Source organism: Ananas comosus, linkage group 8, assembly GCF_001540865.1.
Source record: "Ananas comosus cultivar F153 linkage group 8, ASM154086v1, whole genome shotgun sequence".
In the NCBI taxonomy this organism is placed as follows: domain Eukaryota; kingdom Viridiplantae; phylum Streptophyta; class Magnoliopsida; order Poales; family Bromeliaceae; genus Ananas; species Ananas comosus.
The window spans coordinates 10,430,874-10,452,200 of NC_033628.1; the positions used below are offsets into that span (position 1 = coordinate 10,430,874).

Sequence of the window (21,327 nt, forward strand, 5' to 3'; positions counted from 1 at the left end):
ACAGATTTGGGGCGCTCATCTGACGATTTGTCTAAAAACAGATCACTTGTGTTGGTCATTTTGAATAAAATTAGTTACAAATTTACAATTAATACAAAACATCAAGGCATGACCTCACTTTTGGCAAATTAAAGGGTTGATACAATTATTAGATGAAAAAAAAAGGTCCTGAAAATGGTGTAGATTTTTTGTTTTTTTCCTTCAAAAGTCAAAATGAGTTTGGCTGTTTAAAGTTAAAATCTATTTTGAATTCCTATTTGAATTATTTAGAGGCAATTTGGTCTGGTATAATTAGAAATATAGTGTAGTTAGAGATTTATATACTTAAAAATACAACAGTTACAACTGCATATATCTTTTCTAGATGAATAGAATAAAAAACTCTGCAATTATAAATAATTTGTTATAATTTTAATTGTTGCACGAGGAGCATATGAGGCCTTAGGTCGCTTCTTAGATATGGAAAGCACCTCTTTTTATATTAGGCCCTAGCTAATTTCAATAGAGGTGACAAAATTTCTTTTACTTTATAGAGAAAGCGGTAGTAGTATTGCGTTTAGCAGTTGCTCGGTCGTTTTAACTTCGCTGTTATTCCAATTTGACCTTTTCTTTGCACAAAAATTAAATAATTATTAATGATTTAAAGTTTGAAAATATTTACTATCTAAAAATATTGTCGGGTCGCGGGTTACGGGTTCATTTAGTGATTCAACCACTGGGTTGAATGCTGCCAATATGACATCGTAAATGCTTAATTATTATTTTTATGCTATATATAATATAAAATAAATACTAAGTATAGTATTCTACATTGTTTTTAAATATTATTATATTGTATAAAATTAAAAATGTATTCAAAGAATCAATTATTAATAAAAATTAATGCATATTTTTAATTAATTACTAAAATTTAAAATAAATAGAAATCCTACCGACTCTTCTTGTAAAATCAGGTTGGTTTACTAGTTCACTGGTTGAACTACTGATCTGAACGGATCAAAGCGAATTTTAACTTTAGTCCAATTTTATGGGTTGAACGAATCGTTTTAAGGCCCGAAATTTTAAAGCATTGGAAAATACATGAATATGAAGGCTACAAATATTATACTCGGCATCTTAATCTGAAACCAGGCTTCTTAACAGCAGGAGAAAGTAAAATAGAAAACGCGTATTAAGTATGCATTATAACAGGCAGATTCAAGCTAGCATTTCTTTAATATTGTATACACCACCCCAGCAATAGATAATACCCAACTGGCTTTTATATTTTCAACTCCTCTCAACGAAAACACCCCCTCCATCAAAAAAAGAAAAGAAAAGAGAATCTAGGTGAAATCTGGACCGTCTTGTCTCTTATCCCAGGTTGTCAATCGAGAATCCACCAACCAGGAGAGGAATGGGATTTGGAAACTCCATAAAACGAATCTTCCACTCGCAAAATTATTTTGGCAACAGCACTTCTATATATATATATATATATATATATATATAAGAACAAGTTTCTGGTTAATTACAAACCCGAAACCAGAAAAAAACAGGGGGAGTACATAAAATATTCTATCCCAGATTTAACCAATTAGTTACATACTAAAAACAAGTCCGCTTATACTTGTTTACTTGTTTTCATTATATACACATTAGCTGCTCTGATAATGATGTTAATAAATAGTCGCTTAAACATTTTTAGAAGAGGAGGAGGAGGAAGAGAGGGAGAGTATGATGGGGGCAATGAAGAGATGGGGCTGGGGAGCGGGCGGGGGGAGGAGGAGAAGTCGAAGAGGTAACGAAGATCGAGGATCGGGGAACCTTCCGGCGGCGGCCCAGACGCGGGCGGCGGCGCCATGTCCGAGCGCCTCGGCGGCGTCGGCCGGGAGCAGCGGCGCGCGGCAGAGCGGGCAGGTGCCCTGCTCGTGCCCCACCATCCACCGGTCGAGGCACCCCCGGTGGAACACGTGCCGGCAGTTGCTCAGCCGCCGCACCTCCTCCCCGCGCCCCATCTCGCTCAAGCACACGGCGCAGCTCTCCCCCCCGACCTCCTCGTACAGCACGACGGGGAGGAGCTCCTCGATGAGAAGCGCAGGCACCGCCCGGAACTCCGCGCGGCGGAGCTGCAGCGCGGGCGCCGCCGCCGCGGCGGCGGCGGCGGCGAGTCCGGGTCGAGCAGGTCGCCGAGGCCGAGGGCGCCGAGCGCCCACGACAACGCGCGGCGCACGAAGCCCAGGAGGAGCACCAAGTGGAGGAACAGCTTCGGGAGAAGCACTTCTGAGTACCCCACGGGAAAACCCATCTCGTCCACACTTCTACTACTACAGCTACTACTACTACCACCACCACCCACAACTGCTGCTTTTGGGCTTTCGCGAGAAGCGCTTTCTCTATATGGTGTGTATATGTGTGTACATAACTACATATATATATATATATAGAGAGAGAGAGAGGGATGAGAAAGGGAGAGGGGGACGCGGAAGGAGCATGTGGATGGAGGAGACCACTCCGTTCTCTCTGGCGATGTCGTATTTAATAAAAGGGTAAAAAGGAAAAAAAAAGAAAAGAAAAAGGGATGGTCGAAGGAAGGTGCGCCCCTCGCCACGAACTAACACGCATTCGATGGCTGCTTTTACGTCTTTTTTACTTTACTGTGGTGTGCACCACCACCATCATCATCACCGCGTGGGTCCTCGTGGTTTGGACTCTTATTATTATATTATACTTCTCTCCCTTCTCATTTGTGAATAAACAATAGGTAAAATAATGCATAAATAAATAAATAAATAAATGTATTTTGGTTCCACTATTCAAGTTTTTAAGATTTTTATTTTAATATTTAATTTTTGATTTATTTCATTTCAGTAATTTAATAGTTCTGCGAATATAAAATTTATATTATTTCGGTAATTTTTTTTGGTCTTTCAATAATGGAATTTTCATAGAATTTTTGCAAATAAGTTAGTGTATAACTAACATATTAATAGCACATTGCACCATTTAATATGTAGTTCGAGAATAACTAACATATTAATAGCATATTGCACCATTTAATATGTAGTTAGTGTATAACTAACATATTAATAGCATATTGCACCATTCAATATGTTTGGTCATTACGTGTGTGAAAAAAGTTCCTTCAGTTTTTTGGCGCATTAATTTTTGTTTTTTGTTTTTTGTTTTTTGTTTTTTAAAGCAGATCGTACTAGTGGTGGTTCGGGGGACAATCCGAGACTTGAGCCAAAATGGTGGGTCAAAAGGTTCAGCAACATCGTAGTTCTAAAGTTAGTGTTTCGTGTTATACTATTGTTTTTTTTAAAAAAATTTTCTCTTTTCGATAGAGATATATTTTTTCATCTCTGATATTTAATCCATCATTCTTATGAATAAAGTAAGTAGCACATTATCTTTTTTTAAAAAAAAATTTGTTTAAAGTGTAGCATATATTATTTATATCTGTTTAAGTTAACTCCATTTGTTCACATTGTTCCTTGTTTAGTATTCAGAGGGTGTTTGATTTCCAAAAAATAATTTAAGAAATATTTTTTTACTATTTTTTTATTTATTTGGTTTCTAAAATAAATAGAATTTTAAATTATTTTTCAGATGAAAATACATAAATTTTATTTTCTAAACCTTTATCCCAAAAAAAATCTCAAAAAAAAATAATTTTATATTTTTTTAAATATATATTTTATAGTTTTTAAATGAACCAAAAACACACCTTTAATTAGTCTTATTTGTTAAGAGAGACGTGCCGTGGGGGCCTTAATGCCTCATTAGTTGTTACCATTCAATTAATCCGTACAAGCTACGAAGCTTAAAACTCTAGAAACTACTTAAATTCCTCTCTCTCTCTCTCTCTCTCTCTCAATTTACAAAGAAACAAAAAATTAAACATAAAAAAGTCATAATTAGGCGTGAGTTGGGATAAAGTCTTCTGAGATTTCTCTCACATTTTTTTTCATAATTTTTATGTAAAAAATAGTAGCATTTAATTAAAGATCGTCTTATTATCCAAAACTATAATATGAGTCCGGCTACAACGCAATCAATAGCATTGAGCACTTGCGCCACTAAATTTTTTGTCGTTAAATATACCCTATTTTTCATTTCTATCTCTTAGATCATACTATTTCACAAATCACCTACTAAACCCAAGGGACCATCATCATCCTAACAGTACATTAATTTATCCAAAGGCCGAAATCTTAATAACAACAATGTCTTGATACTATTAATAATATTCTAATCTAGTTCACTAATATATATATATAGAGAGAGAAAGAGAGAGTGAGGTTACTATGCTTCTGGAAGTACGAAGCCTTCCGTGCTTCTGGAAGTACGAAGCCTTCCGTGCTTCCAAGTCTTTTTTTATGTTGCGACTTTTGAATTGTCAATCGGCTCCGTTAAATTTGATCTAGAGTATTTGAAATACTTAAAAAATAGGCTAAATTACAGAAAACCCCCCTATAATAACCCGCTTTTTCACTTTCCCCCCTGACATTTAAAAACCTACACTTTGCCCCCCTGTAAAATGAAAAATATTCACAGGGGGGTTACGGTGTGTAAAATGACCATTTTGCCCCTCGCCATTGTCGTCTTCTTCCCCATCTTCTCTCCTCACTCTCCTCCGCCGGCATCGCGGGGCGCCAAACTCACTCCGGCGAGTTTCTCTTCGGGTCGAGCAGGAAGGCTGCTCACAACTCCGCCGGCGCCGCCGCTTCCTAACCCGGGCACCGCCGCACGGGCTTCGTCCCGATCATCCCCACCGCGGCCTCCACAACGAGCACGGCACGGCGCGGCGCCGCTGAGGCCGGGCGAAACCCGGCGCGGCGCCGCTGAGGCCCGTCGCGCGGAGCTACGTTCTCACCTCCGGCACTGCAAATTACGGCCACGGGAGCATAATGCGGGGCGGGGAGGCGGCGGCAGCAATGGTGGAGGGGTATTTTCGGCATAAAAAATTATTTTATAACGGAACCCTGACGGAACCCTAACGGTAGGGGGTGAAGTGCACATTTTTCATTTTACAGGGGGCAAAGTGTAGGTTTTTAAATGTCAGGGGGGGAAAGTGAAAAAGCGGGTTATTATAGGGGGGTTTTCTGTAATTTAGCCTAAAAAATAAATTATGCGATTTTTCGATATTATTTGCCTAGTGAACGAAGGGACTCAAAATCAACGACTGAAAATAAAAATCTTACAAAACATGATAATATGACATTAAAATGTTAGATCAAAGATATTGATCTTATTTTATATAGTATAAAGAATTTTCTATCAAAATTTCACGTGATTTGAATATTTCTACACCGTTAAATTTGCAAATGGCTCACTACGATCATTAAAATTATTGATTTTGAGCCCCTTTGATCACTAGACAAATGATATCAAAAAATCATAAAATTTATTTTCTAGGTATTTCAAATACTCTAGATCAAGTTTAACGGAGCCGATCGATGATTCGAAAGTCACAACATGAAAAACGACCTAAAAGCACGAAAATTCCAGAAGCATAGTAGCCTCACTACATATATATATATATATATATATATATATATAATGTAGAACTACTATGCTATCGGAAGTATAAAGTAGTTGGTGCTTCCAATTTTTTAGCCCTTAGATAAAAAATTCTACGGTTGGGATAATAGCGGTCCCCTTAGAGTTGAGTAGTCTCCCTAGGGTTGAGTGGTCCTCATTGGTTAATACTATTAATCCAATAGTTAGAAATGATCAATGGGGTTGATCGAAGAGCTAAAAAATTGGAACCGCCAACCACTTTATGCTTTCAATAGCATAGTATAACTCTATTCCAAGTATATATTTCTACGAGTAATCCTTTCCTTTCTCTACATCTATAAAGTAGGTGTAAATTTTATAAAAGAAATACGACTTAGTACACCTCAGAAAGGGTTTTTTTTCAATTTAGCCTCCTGGCAAATTTTTATTTTAAAAATAGCTCTGCCAAAATTTAATTTGCAAAAATGACCCTAGCCATACCACGCAGGCGCGTCAGCGCCATACGGACAAGGCTTGGGCCAGTGTGTTAAGTTGAACACGGTGAATTAATAATTCATTGTGTTTCATATTTATATTTCTTTTCTTCTCGTTTAGAGATGCAATAGGTCGGGTTTGGATCAGGTTTTTAAAAACTCGAAATCGAATCCGAAAATCAAATTAAAACCCGAACACGAATCTGAGCGAAGGGTTTTAAAAATCCATACCCATATCCATATATTAAAGTTATATGGGCATGGATTTTTAAAACCCGTCGGGTTCGGATTCGGGTTCGGGTTTTAATTTGATTTTCGGATTCGGATTCGGATTTTTGAAAACCCGATCCAAACCCGACCCGTTGACATCCCTAAAAGAGAAGAAAAGGAAAATAAATATGAAACACGGTGAATGATTCACCGTGTTCAACTTAACACACTGGCCCCAGCCTTACCCGCGTGGTGCTGACGTGGCGCCTGCGTGGTAGGGGTAGGGCCATTTTTGTAAATTAAATTTTGACATGACTATTTTTAAAATTAAATTTTTTCAGACGGTCATTTGCAAATAAAGCCCCCTCAGAAATGGGTGTATGCTATACACCCCTTTCATTTCAGGTTTATAATTTTTTAAAATATTTTAGTACGCAAAAAAAAAAAAATAAAAATAAAAATAAAAAAAATTGATAACACAACGGTCATTATTAGCCTTTGGATGCCGGGTATAAAATTTACCAGTTGGAGTACCCATTTTATACCCATTCGTTATATAGTATAAATATATATATTCTTTTGGTAAAATCATATAAAATATATCTGAAATTTAGATCATCCAACCATTCAAACTTTTAATTTTACTATCTAACTTTCTAATTTATTAAATTTGAGGGATTCAAAAATATATTGACTTTCAAATTTAAAACTAATTACTTATTTTAGTTAATTTATAATTACGAGATTTGTATGAAGCTTACTAACAATAAAATAAAACATGTAAAAATTATTGTTGCTAATAAATTAAAAAGTTATATAATAAAGTTTGAACAGTGAAATTTAAATAGTCTAAGTTTAGTCAAATTTTATATGTTTTTATCTATTTTATATTTGCTAATTTAATCAACTTTTCTTAATACTTAAAATTCATAAAGATCGGCTGTCCATAGCGTAAGTGGCAAAGGCTTGGCGGTTGATAGCGAAAATTTCGAGTTCGAATTCTAATTGATTTTTCGAATTCTAGTTTATTTATATTTCTAGCTAAATTTATTTTTAAAAAATTATAAGAAACGGATAGCATACAAGTAGGGATGTCAATGGGTATGAATACCGGAAATATTATCTAAATCCGAACCCGAACGGGACGGGTTTATCCGAGTTAAACGGGTATGGATTTAGTTATGGGTATAAAAAGTAAAAATCTGACGGATATAAAAACGGGTATGGATTTTGTATTTACCCGACTCGAACCCGAACCCGAATCCGAACTCGAACCCGAATAAATTATATATATACATATTATTTTTATTTATTTATATAATATATAAAATATTTAATAATTTTTATTCTTTAGGTCTTCATTCAACGGCATGGATTTTTAGAACCCATCGGGTTCGGATCCATATTCGGGTTTTCTGCTTTTGGTCGGGTTGATATGAATTTTTAAAATTTGCCGGATTCGAATTCCGATACGAATTTTAATTTGATTTTCAAGTTCAAATTCGAATGTTTAAAAACTCGTTCTAAACCTGACTTGTTGCCATCCCTACGTACAAGCATTATCCTTAATTTAAAAAAAAAAAAATGGTGTGACTTTTGTCAACCCCAGCATCTCAAGTAAATAGTAAGGTGTAGTAAGATTTCATGTGTAGGTGTACAAATCGCAGTTTTCGTCTTTCTTCTCCTGGGGTATACACTGTTACACTTGCACCACATCATTAATAACAAATCAATCACATTCATTCTTTTCAAACAAAAAGTATAATAAAAATATTTTTTTACAATCATGATGATACATATANGTTCATTTTTTAACTCTTAAGATGAACTTGATAATGATTTTTAAATATTACAAAATTTGGTTTCTAAATATTTTTTATAGTGTAGATCAATTTCAACGGTGCCGATTATCAATTTGGAGTGTCGATCATTCAAAACGACTTGACAGGACAACGGTCCCAATCCTATTAATAGGATAGTAGCCGGACTCATATATATATATATATATAGAACTAGGCTAATATACTATTAATAGCACCATGTCATTGGTGCTACCAAGTTTTTGGCCATTGGATTAAGAGATGTGCGGTTATGATGATATGGGCCTTCTAAAATAGAGTGGGTGGTTGGTTGAATTGTATGATCTAACGGATGAAAATGATGAAAATGGTAGATCATATATATATATATATATATGAGCAAGAATATTTCTAAAATCACCAATTCATTAGTGCTTTTAGATTTATAGCCCTTGAATGGAGGTGATGTAAGGTTAGAATGATGGTGGTAGGGGGTGGTAGATAGTAGCCGGTGGAATAGTGTTTGATCCAAAGGCTATTAATTCTCAAAAGGTAGATCTAAAGATTAGAAACTTTAAAGCACCAATAAATTGGTGCTTTTAGGTCTATTATAGTTCAACTCTCTTTCTCTATTTATGTATATAATTTTTATATAAAATTCTATATTACTTTCAATTAAAATCATGGAATCATTATAATGGTTTTAGTTGAGCTGTCTACTATATGGAACAATTTGATTGATTTAGTAGAGCTATAATACTATTGAGAAAAAAAAAAGTATTTAATATCAACTCTTTACCTATTAGATATCTAATGATTTAATAAGGGTCGGTGGAATAGTATTAACAAAATAGCCAAAAAAAAATGACAGTAAATACTATTTATTTACTATTAGTAGTCATCTAACTCGGCTTCATATTAATTTATCATATATGTACTACATGCGTGCACCAAAAAAACTCTTTCTCTATTAGTACAATTTGTTCTCCAAATTTTGATTTAACGGAAAACAAAATTATAAATATATTGAACACTTTTGTCATATGCATGATAAATTTGAAAGCTATATAAAATTAACATAAGGTGAAAGATAAAGATCTAATTCATTAGATTAATGTACACCTAAAAACACGTCTTCATTTAAGCACTAGTATTTTATATTTATCCTAACAATTATTTTCTAATATTAAAAACTTAGAATTTATTTAAAGTTTTATATTGAGTGACGTAACATGTGCACTATTTTTAACGTACACAGATAACTTTGTATAAAAATTATGTTAAAAAATATTAAAAAAAAAAGTTCAAAAGGAAAGGCTGTTGGTTGCTCCGGACAAGTCGGGGAGTCCAGCCGTGAGAATCGTGAGGCACAAGACTGCCTCGCAATTATGCGAAGTCTAGACTCCAACGTAGCTGACAGCTAGCTCGAATCTTGATGCAGGAACTCACATATGTGATTGCACGGACGAGTATCTATTCTAAATTTGTTAAATAAAGTAAGCCAAAAGTGATCAATAAATAATCACTTACAACTAGACTTAAATTTAATGGGGTTGCTGCTAAAAAATTTTTCGGAAGATAAACTTATTTTTATAGAACTTATTCATTGCTACTGAGAAATAAAATTTTAAGATAAGTACATTTTACACACGGAATAATTTACTTTATTCTAAAAAATAATGATTTGAATGCTGAATCTGGATTGTAATATTTAATATCTGATCACATTCTTTGTATGTTGAAAATTATGACAAATATACTGAATAAGATAATTATGTATCTAAATAATGTCTTAATGTTTATCTGTCAATAATAAAATTAGTTTTGCAAGTAACATTATTATGGTTGATATTTATATTTGGCTAAAATACAGAAAGTCTTTCTATAGATATTTATTTTTACATTTTTTCATTACTTTTAAAAATTTATATTTTATTTTCTTAAAATTTTAGAAATATTTTTAAGAGTTACGGTGTTAATGGAGACGGCGAAATAATAAAAAAATTTCTTGCTTACTATATAAAAAGATACATATTTTTTATATATTTCTATCATTTTTATAAGAAATGAGCGGAATAGTAAGACTAAATATAGCAACTTAAAATTTTGGTGGAGTAAAATATATATTTTTGAAAATCAGAAGAAAAAGTAAAAAAAAAGGAATATTTTTAAGAAAAATTCTCTTTACTTTAGCCGTAATATTTTACGAACTTTTCGACTTCGGGATCGTGTGAAAGATTTAGTTTTTTTTCCCCACTTTTTGACTGCAGAATCATGGGAAAGAAGATTTAGTTTTTAGACCAACTCCAAAGTTTTAGAAAAGCAGAGGAAAGGAAAAGTATTTACTGAGTTTGGTTCAGAGGACTAATGCAATTATGAGTTGAATAAGTCCAGGTGACCAGATCATCATGTGCAGAGTGTATGGGCAACAATTCTGGAGAGGACTGCAAGCCCAGATGCTGTGTTGCAATCCAACATTTGCTGGCCTTCACATGTGCCCCAAATTGACCTGCTCTGTTTTGTTTTCTGCACAGAAGCACATGGATTATACAGCGCAAATTGCCACAATTTAGCCAACCAAAGTTTTGTTTCACATGTATTTTTTTTGAGGTTGTCGCCACCAACGTAAGATCTATTTGGGCAAAAATTTTATGAACATAGCGTCCAAACAAGGTTATTTAGGAGACTTTCCGGATGGGCGCCGCGTGGCAAGCGCGCCCCCATCGCATGAGAGGGAACGAAAAAAGAAAAATATCGTACATTCTATTTTTTTTAGAGAGAGAGAAGCAGAGCAAGAGAAAGGGAGGGTGAGATAGACGCGCGACTCGCCCCGCCGCGCCCATCCGTAGCCCTCTTTATTTGGTATTGAACCCTATCTGATATTAGTAAACAAAACAATTCAAACAAAAATATATAAAAATATATATTTTTAATTTTCAATTAGAGCTTAGAAAATACATAATAATTAATTTATTATGATATGTAAAAGATAAAATTATGTATAAAAATAAATATAATATTTTTTTATAGCGCTATTTCACCGCATGCTGTACAAACTCTAGCTACCATTTGTACCATCACCAATTTCAATATTCCACTACTTAATTCCTTATTTATTTGAGATTGTGAACTTTGATTGATGGTACCTGAATATCATAAACAAGTTTTTTAATTATTTCCAAGGACATAAAAAGAAGGAAAAAAGATTGGATTGTTTTGATTGTAAACAATGCTAGTCAAACAAAAATTCCAAGAAGGCCTAACTTGCAAGGACCAAGTTGAAAATTCTCACTTGAAAAATCATGTATGTATATATATATATTACCCGCGGCAAGCTAATATTATAAAAGACAGAAAACTGATAAAATAAAAATTTTAAAATTTTTTGACTTACCATGAAAAATCAATATATACAAATAATATAAAGAAAGAATATGAAAAAACTTTATTTTACTTTTTTTTAATAAAAATAATTTGTTTAAATAATAATAGATTATGTGAATGCATTAGTTAGAAAATGAGCGGGTGAAAAAACAAAATATCGGATGAAGATGAGGAGTGGGGAGGCGAAGCATCAATCATTTATGCATCTATATACGTACAGTTTTATATATGCTCTTCAGTCTTAGGACAACCTACCCACCCCTTTTCCGCCTCCGAAAAAAAAAAGAAAAAGAAAAGGTAAAAGCATACATAACTTACTTAAACAATACATTAATTTGAATTGATTGCCCAAAGTTCTTAAAATTTTAATTTTACTATTCATTTTTTTAATTTATTTGATTGAATCAGTTAACTATACTTTAATCTTAAAATTTAAACCAATTACTTATTTTAATAAATTTATAGTTGCGAAAATTATACAAAACACACTACTAACTAAACCTATAAAAATAAACAATACAATCAAAATCTTAAAAATATTAACTAGTTAAATCAAAATAATTTATACTTCAAATAAGATCTGTTTGTTTTTAACCAAAAAAAAAAATTACTTACTATTGGATATCAACTAGGGATGCAAATGGATCCGGGTTGGTGGAGCTCTGTCCCAATCCGTCCCGAATCCGTTCCGATCCGCCAAGTAAATGAAGCGGGAGGTGGGAGACTCTTTTCTTCCTTCAATCCGTCCCGATCCGTCAAAAATCCGGCTCCCGCCCCGATCCACCCCGAATGGAGCGGTAAGTGGGAGCCAAAAATAAAATGAAAAATAACCCGTCCCGAATCCGCCCCACCCCGATAAGAAATGGAGCGAGAGGTGGGGGAACTCTCCCGCCCCCGGATCCGCCCCGTTTGCATCCCTAATATCAACCAATACAGTTTTGAGACCCAGATAAGTAATACCTGATAATAATTATTATGTACGTGTCACTACAAAACTCATCTAATAGATTTTCTTTTCTTTTTTTTTCTTTTTGCTTCTTCTCTCTGATGCTGCTGTATATTGGACGCACCTGACGCGGGCACTAATTCAAACCCAAAAGCTGACCATTTACGACCTCTAATTTGTCCGTTGTGTCATCTCGCTTGACACCATCCTTCTTTCCCAACTACTAAACCTTTCCCTTAACCTTTCCCTTCAATATAAAATAGAAGTTAACTTAGATTGGGTTTGAAAGAAACCAAATAACCACCCAAACATACACGCTTGCTGAAGACTCCATCATTCTATACTATATAAATTTTCACATTCCCTTCATTTTCTTCACCACTTAACCAACTCTTTTCTTTCAATTATTTTTCTTAACGCCTGTTTGGTATCGGGCACCATCTAAATGCTTTTTTATTTTCTAATAAAAGTACAGAAGATACATTTATGCACACGCAACTTTATAATATTTATATTGAAACTTTATTACAAATTGAGATCGTACCTTCTGTTATAATTTCAATTTTTGTACCTGATTTGTAGGCAGCGATTTTTACTCGTGGTTCGTCCTTGTTAGGAATCTGCAAAAAGACGGGACATTTAAGTTTAACTCCTTTATTCTGGGACATGGAGCCGTCATAAAAAAATAGATTAGGATTAAACCGGGACTCCGATATGTTACATATTGAGCTAGGCTGGTATGCTATTGGTAGCACGGAGGCCTCCGTGCTACCAAGTTATTTTCAATGATGCCGCTTTCAAATCGACAATCGGCTCCGTTAGACTTGATCTACACTATTAAAAGTATTTAGAAACTAAAATTCATAATTTTTCGGTATCATTTACCTATCAAACAAGTAGTCTAAAAATGAACGGCTGAAAATAAAAATCTCATAAAAAATGATGATAGAAGACTTGAATTTAAGATCAGAGGCACTCATCTTACTCCAAACATTAAAAAAAAATTTCTATAAAAATTTCATTTGATTTAGATTGTTTTGCACCGTTAAATTTACAAATGCATCACATCTACCATTAAAATTGTCAGTTTTGAGACATTTTGATCACTAGCCAAATGATGTCGAAAAATTATGAAATTTAGTTTCCAAATATTTTTAATAGTGTAGATCAAGTTTAACGGAGCTGATCATCGATTTGGAAGCCGCATCATTGAAAACAACTTGGTAGCACGGAGGCCTCCATGCTATCGATAGTATACCAGCCTAGCTCGTTACATATTTATATATTTATATATAACTTAATGTAAGAATGTTAAATTACGTCCTTCATTAAAGGCGTGTCCAGCTACACTCTAGCCGTTAGATTTACCGTATCTTTATAGATTGACTTCAATAAACCAATTTCTTTATAGATTGCTTTGAATAAATCATGTACGCTACAATAACAAAAGGACTATATTGTTATCCCAATTTTATTCTAATTTTTGTGACTTCATCCGTATACTTTTCACTCATATATATCATATGGCGGTCCACTTTAGTCCGATTATTTCTTGTAACATGACTCTTTTACAACATCATCTGGTTCACTCTCAAAAAAGAAATTAAATAAAATATTTTACAATAAAATCAGTATCTTTTTAACAATCAAAAGAATAAAAACGTAAAACAATACAAATGAATTGAGCTCTTTTTAGGTTTTAAAAGCACCAAATCATTGGTGCTGTAGATTTTCGACCTTTCGATGAAGATTCGCAGAATTAGAATAATAGTGATCTTTTAAAATTGAGTGGGTATGATCTAAAGAGCGCAATTGTTCACGTGCGTGAGAACTACATAACTTAATTAGCCACATACTTTTCTGGGGCGAACTACTTATTAAGAACGAAACATGAAAGGACCACCATGCTCATTCTTTTTCTCAGCAGTAGGTACTGAATTCGTGTCATGAGTAAACAGTAGGATTAGGACATTAGCCGGCAAACCCACGTGGAGTGCCGTTCTTAATCGTCTTACACCATACCTGACGGGAATGAGAATTAAACAAAGTCCCCCAATGCTCTGCATCTGCTTATGTTGATCCCGTATCTAATAAGTAATTTAGAGATCTTTTTATATTTAGTAACCTTGTTTTTTTTTAATATTATCAGCGATTTAATAATCATTTTGTAGGAACTAGAATAAGCAATGCCCGTGTAGTGTGTCAATTTTAGAAATGATATGAGCTATAAATATATTTATTATGGTCAACTTAATCTTTTATTATTTGTGTGTTAGATAAGCGTGGGAGAGAGATTATAGGCTAGTGACTCAATAAGTCGTTTTCATGGTTGTGTGTGTAGGGTAAGGAGTTATCTCTCTCTAGGTTCATTTTATTTGTCTTTTCCTTTTAGTTTTTTTTTTTTCCTCAAGGAACTTAATCAGAAAACGTACCTGAGTAATAGCCAAATGTGGCAAAGGACTTGATGGTTGGTACTCGAGATCCAAGTTCGAATCCTAATTGATTCACATTTCCAGCTAAATTTATTTCTAAATAAAATAAACGAGACGAGTAGCGTGCTATCTATCTCTCTTAAAAAAAAAAAAGGAAAAAAAAGAGTAATAGCCAAATGTTATCATAGAACGAATTTATATAATTTCAATTTATTTTATTGCAAGTAAATCATGTAAGATGCAATTTAATCTTAAAAGAGCTGTAAATGATGTTTTATTTGAATTCATGTCGATACATATTCAAAGCTTGTTCTGAAGTTTTCAACATTGAGTTGAGCATCAGTCGATTCGGTTCAGTTTTATGTGCGATTTCATTTGATTTGATTTGAAAAGTTAAAAACGGGCAAAACGGAGTTAACCAAATGATAGTCACCTCTAGTTCAATGTATGAACAATGCTGGGCCCAAAATAGTACAATTATGAGTTTGAAGTGATGGTTCTCCAAGGTGGAAAATTGACGCATGAGGTTCACACGCAATGTACCTTGCGGATTAGATGCGCTCAGCGCTCGCATTATTGCTAGCATAATTACAAGTTCCTTTTAACACGAGATAAAAGTGGGAGAAACAAAAAAAGAAAAAGAAAAGAAAAAGGAAAGATGCTATTGTATGAATCCATGAACTAATTTGGCATAAACTCTTGATATATTCAATGTTTGGGCAAAGAACCCTAGTCCTAGAAATGTGGAGAGACTGTTGTTACTTTTCCGCAACATTCACTGTTTTCGCCCCAACGCACATGTTGCTTCGGCAGCTCACTTTTGATCTAGAAAGAAAGAGTCTTTAATGGCTATCATTGTTGTCATATCTAAGTTGCTCGGGTTCGAATCCGGGACGTGTCTTTAACCGGAGTATTCCGGATAAAGCTATCCACGGCCCTTCGGGAAAGAAGATTGGGTTTCCCGGCCTTGTTGTGTGGATTGGAGGCCTAAGTTCGTTTGTTAACGCAATTATTGGCCCATTAACCCCTCTGAGTCCAGGAATGGCCTATTCGGTATAATGCCCGTCTTATATTCCAAAGACACAATTATTTACCTTTGGATTAATATTATTACTTTGTGGAGACCACTCAGCCCTAGGGACTACTCAACCCTAGGAGGGGCCGCAATCATCTCAACCGTATAATTTTTTATCAAAGGGTTAAAAAGTCAGAAGTATCAATTTCTCCATGTTTCTGATAGTATAGTAGCTCTACACATTATTTTACTATATTTTATCAATCTTTATTAAGAGATACTGATAAAATAATATAAAAAAGTAGTAAGATAAATCTTCATGATAGACTCATTAAATACTTCTATTAAATTATTTTTAATTATGTTTTTTGTAATGTTGATATAATTTGTTATTTTTTATATCCAAATGAGCTAAATATATGCTCTGTTATTTTTAATTAATATTTTGTTATGTTGATAAAACTATGCCTAGGGCCTACAGGCCTTCTCAAAATAAGGTTTGGATTTTGGGCCACATTGTTTGGATTAGAGGGCCAAGTCTGCTTTATCAGCGAATTTATCGGCCCATTAACTCCTCTGGGTTGAATAATGGACTCTTCTCAAATCGCAACAATGCCCTAGTTATACTCTTAGTTAGTAAATTCGCGAATTTTTGCCGAATTATTCGCGAATTTTTGAAAAAATGAATTAAACGGGCGTTTTTGTATTTTTTCAAAAAAATCGGAAAAAAACACTATTTTTTGGACGAAAATACTTATTCGCGAAATATTCGCGATTCGCGAATAATTCATTCAAAAAAACGGCCCGTGGGCCCGCTCCCGGGCCCGTTCTCGCGGAAGGAACGCGCTCGCGCGCGCCACGCGCCACGGGGCTCGTGGGCCTTGTGGGTCTTGTGGGCCTCGTGGCTCACCCCAAACAGATCAAAAAAAAAAAAAACATACCTCGCCCCAAAAAAGAAAAAAAAAAACTTTTCCGAAACCTTTGCCCTCCTCTTCCCTTAAAAAAAAAAAAAAAAAAAACAGTCGATCAAAAATGTTTAATTTCTTATGAACTATCTTAATCTTTTATTTACTTAATTATTTATTTATTTTGAGGTATAATATAGTTTGCTATTTTTTTTACTTAATTAGCTTAAGTTTTTATATCTTTTTTCTTATATTCCTAAGAAATATGAGTATATATAATAATAACATAACATAAATCTTGAGAGTAAAAAAACTTAATTTAATAGCTGCATTTTTTATCCCGAATTTTTAATTGATGAACAAATAATATCCGTATAAATCACCTACCCGAATAATTAGCAAATCTGTTTTTTAGCCACATTTTTCAACGAATTTAAAAATTAGAAAACAAATTTTATCCGAATTATACCCGTACTGAATTTTTGCCGAATCCGAATTAACTAACTATGGTTATACTAGCTAGATAACATATTTTTAAAAATAAAAGTGGAATATTAGTGATAGTAAATAAATAGTGTTACGATCTATCAAACTTTTTAGCCTTTGAATGCCTAGAATCAAGTGGTGGTAGCTGGTATAATATTGATTCAAGAGCAAGAAAGTTTTTTTTTTCTTTTTTTTTGAGAGATAGGTAGCACGCTATCCGCTTCGTTTATTTCATTTAGAATTTGAGTCTCGGATACCAACCACCAAGCCTTTTGCCATTTGCTCTAGGAACGGTCGGTAAGAGCAAGAAAGTTGATAATACATATTATTCATTTGCTATTAATAGTATTCCAGGTAAAGCCATATTTTATTTTTTTTCCGTTAAGACTAGCCAAAAATTTTAAGGCTCTATTCGAATGCACAAATATCTAATTTGCTGTATCTATTTGATTTACTCTAATAGTATGTAATGTATGATTGATAAATATTCTGATTAAATGTCTAAAATAAATACCATATTCAGCATTTTAAATCTTTTTTTCGGAATAATTTAAATCACTTTGTAGATGAAATATGTCATTGTGCCTTTCTTGGATGCCAAGACCTTTCAAAAAGCAGTGATAAAACTTCTAGCTTCCATTCACAATTTCTTTTTTCACGCAGTATAAATTATTATTAAAAATCTTACTTGCCTCGAAAGCTTTGATTGAAGTTATTTTGCGATATTCTAATCAATATAAGGATATTCAACCATAATTTAAAGTTAATTACAAGTGTGACTAACCATTGAAAATGAAAGAGAAATTCTATTAAGTCTATAATACAAACAAAATATAGTTGAAGGTAAATCTAGTACGGCTCAAAATGAAAGAGCATATTGGTCTCTGCATCAATGAAGGAGGAACAAGGAATTGAGAGTCAAATTAAATAGATGAAGAAAATGTAGCTGCGGAGGCGAAAATATAAAAGAAAAAAATTTGAGGAAAAGATCTTCTCCATCAATTGATGGAGAGGTGGTGTAGTGCACAAAAAATTCTTAGTTCTACGGAAATTCTAGAATGTCACAGTTACACCACATAATATATTCATATTCTAAGCCAATTAAATTGTGTTCGTTTACTCATTGACATGATGGTTTAAAAAAATTAATTAAACTTTTATATCAAAATGAGGAATTTGATTGGCTATTATATACCCTAGATGGTGCATGTATAACATAGAAGACCACCTCAATTGTTACGTAGTATTTCACTATTCCATGTTATTCAAATAGGTAGATCGATCATTTTGATATAAAAGTTTAATTAATGCAATTAAAAAATGCACGTAAAAACCATTACTAATGTTTTTTTTTTTTTTTGAGAAAAAGGCAGCACGCTACCCGCTTCATTCAATAAAACGATGAATTAGGCTATAAGGGTGGGACAGCCAGGCCCTGGGCGAAGGCCAAAAAAAAAAAAAATTTAAATTTAAAAAAAAATAAAAAAAAGAAAAAAAAAGAAAAAAAAAAAGAAGAAGAAAGCACGCACACACACACTAAGGAGAGAGAAAAGAATCCCACTTCGACACTAATAGCTTGAGCCTCTGGACAGCTAACCCCGGATTTGGTTGGCAATTCCTGAATATCCGATCGTTCCTCACCTTCCAAATAGACCACCTCAATTGCTACGTAGTATTTTACTATTCCATGTTATTCAAATAGGTAGATCGATCATTTTGAATAGGGCTTGAATTTTTAGAATATATAATTACTAGTTTTAATCCCATACGATGTATGGAAAAGTAATTAATTTCAATTATGTAAATATAAATTAATTAATTCTATAATTTAGAATTGAGAATTGATAAAAAAAACAATCTGGTAAATTTAATATATTATTTGTTTAACTATTTTTTTTTTTTGAGGAAACAGGGATATACCCGTTTAACTAATATTATATTTTATTGATATATATTATTAACATCGAAATAATATTTTAAACAGATTTTCTTAATCCAGTTTATTTGAATTATTGTTTAAAAAAATTAGATAAATATGAATTTTAATATATTATCAAGATAGTAAATACCTGTAGATTTTGTAAATGAGTTCATAAAAAATTTCTAGAAAAAATTTAAAAATAGTTTGAATTAACTAACATTGGTTAATAGATAAAATTTAAATAAATATAGAAATTAAATAGATCGAATATTGGGATGATAAATAGTTAATGTTATTTCTTGATAATATGTGATAAAATAGCAAAAATATTTATAATCTACTTTAATGTTTTAATAATATACTTTGAAATAAGATCATGGTTAATTACAAAATAAAAGGGGTGAAAAATAAGAAATATTAAAATATAATTTTATGATTAAGAACCTATAAGTGGAATCTTGAATACATATAATAAAATCTTTAGTAGAATTTTGAAATAGAATAAAAAGTAAAAAGGATTTACCAATATTTATTTGAGGTTTCTGAGTCTATAAAAAATTAATAAAAATTTTAAACAAAGATTTTTTTACAAAATAATGAAATACGAATTCAAAAAGCATCTTACATAACTGAAAAATAGCAATCCACCTTTCGATTTTTTAATAATCCGAATCAAAAATCCTACCCAAATAAAGATATATATATACCTATATATATATTATATAATAAATATAATAATATATGTATATATATATAAATGAATCCAAATTTTAGAAAGACTGCCACTATAAAATTAAATTTATTTTGACATAAAATAGCTTTTCGGATTCCGGAGTTTGGCAATTAGTAATATCAATCGATTATTTCACATCGTGAATTCATTATCCTTATAATTCCCATTTCCTCTCCCTCTCTTTTATCAACACCTTCTCTGCTTCTCTCTCTCTCTTCTCTCTCCGTCTTCTCTCTCTCTCTCTCTCTCTCTCTCTCTCCCCGCAACGAGCTAATTAACTACTCAACGAAAGAGCCAAGAATTCGAAGAAGAAGAAGAAGATGCCGGGGACGTGCAAACCGATCCGGATAAACAGCGACACGACCTTGGCCGAGGTGATCTTCGGCCGTTCCCGCCGCATCTCGACGACCGTCACCCACTCCGCCCCCGTTGTCGCCGAATGGATCGACAAAACCATCCAAGGCTGCAGCGGCGGCGGCCCCTGCCAACGCCACCTCGTCGGTCTGGAGGTCGCCTGCCAGCCGAACGGCAACATCGTGCTCCTCCACCTCTGCGTCGGCAGCCGCTGCCTCATCTACCAGCTGCTGCACCGCGACCCCGGCACCAGCCCACCTCGCGAGCTCTTCGCGTTCCTCGATGATGCCCGGTTCTGCTTCGCTGGGGCCGGCGTGGATGTGGTGGCCTATGGGCTGCAGAGGGAGCACGGTTTCTCGGTGAGGAACACGGTGGACCTCGGTGACATGGCGGCGAGTAAGCTGGGACGGGAGGAGCTGCGGCGGGCCGGGCTGGAGCGACTGCTGAAGGAGGTGATGCGGGTGGAGATGGACATGCCGGCGGAAGTGCAGAGGAGCGAGTGGTGGCGGCAAGAGCTGAGCGAGGAGCAGATCTTCTACGCCTCCACCATCGCCTTCGCCTCCTTCGAGCTCGGGAGGGTACTGCTAGGAGTTCCGTCCATTTCTTGATCATCACGTACGTTTCTTGGTCGAATTGGTGAACATGCATGCATGGTATTGATGATAGTGTTCTTGATTGTTTTCTTCTTTTTCGTCCTTCGCCCTAACTCCACGTACTGTACAGATCATGATCATAAAAAGTGTATTGCTAAAGGTGTAAACATGCATATATACTATGCATGCAGTAGGGGCTTCTTCTATAATAATAAATGAAACATACTTTTGATCTAAGTTTGAGAATGTTATTCGGTGAAATTTACGGACCCGTACGTATTCGCCTTAGTTACGATCTTTCATCTTTAATTTTCTAAAGATTAAAGATTACAATTAAGCTTCGCTTTTTTCTTTTTTTTTTTTTTGTAAAATATTAATTTCGTATAGTTTGGAATGCCAGTAGATGACTTTTCTCTACTTTTATATTTTAGTGTAAGTTAAATTCAAGTTCTTGTTAAATTTATAATTAAAATTTAAGATACACAATTAAATTTACAATTTGAATTTAAAATTTAGGTTATAATTAACTTATGACTGATTAAATACAAAAATAAAAGTTGCAACATAAAAA

General features: G+C 33.9%; 1 protein-coding gene and 1 pseudogene across 1 annotated transcript; one reads left to right on the top strand and one right to left on the bottom strand.

Annotated features, from left to right (window-relative positions):
• LOC109714624 lies at positions 1,674-2,735 on the bottom strand (annotated as a pseudogene).
• LOC109714625 lies at positions 20,130-20,771 on the top strand. The gene has a single exon (XM_020239320.1). The coding sequence runs from the start codon at positions 20,130-20,132 to the stop codon at positions 20,769-20,771; it is 642 nt and encodes a 213-aa protein (XP_020094909.1).

Bases quoted from the DNA above. Each gene is read 5' to 3' on its own strand.
- LOC109714625 (XM_020239320.1), top strand. From the start codon at position 20,130: ATGCCGGGGACGTGCAAACCGATCCGGATAAACAGCGACACGACCTTG.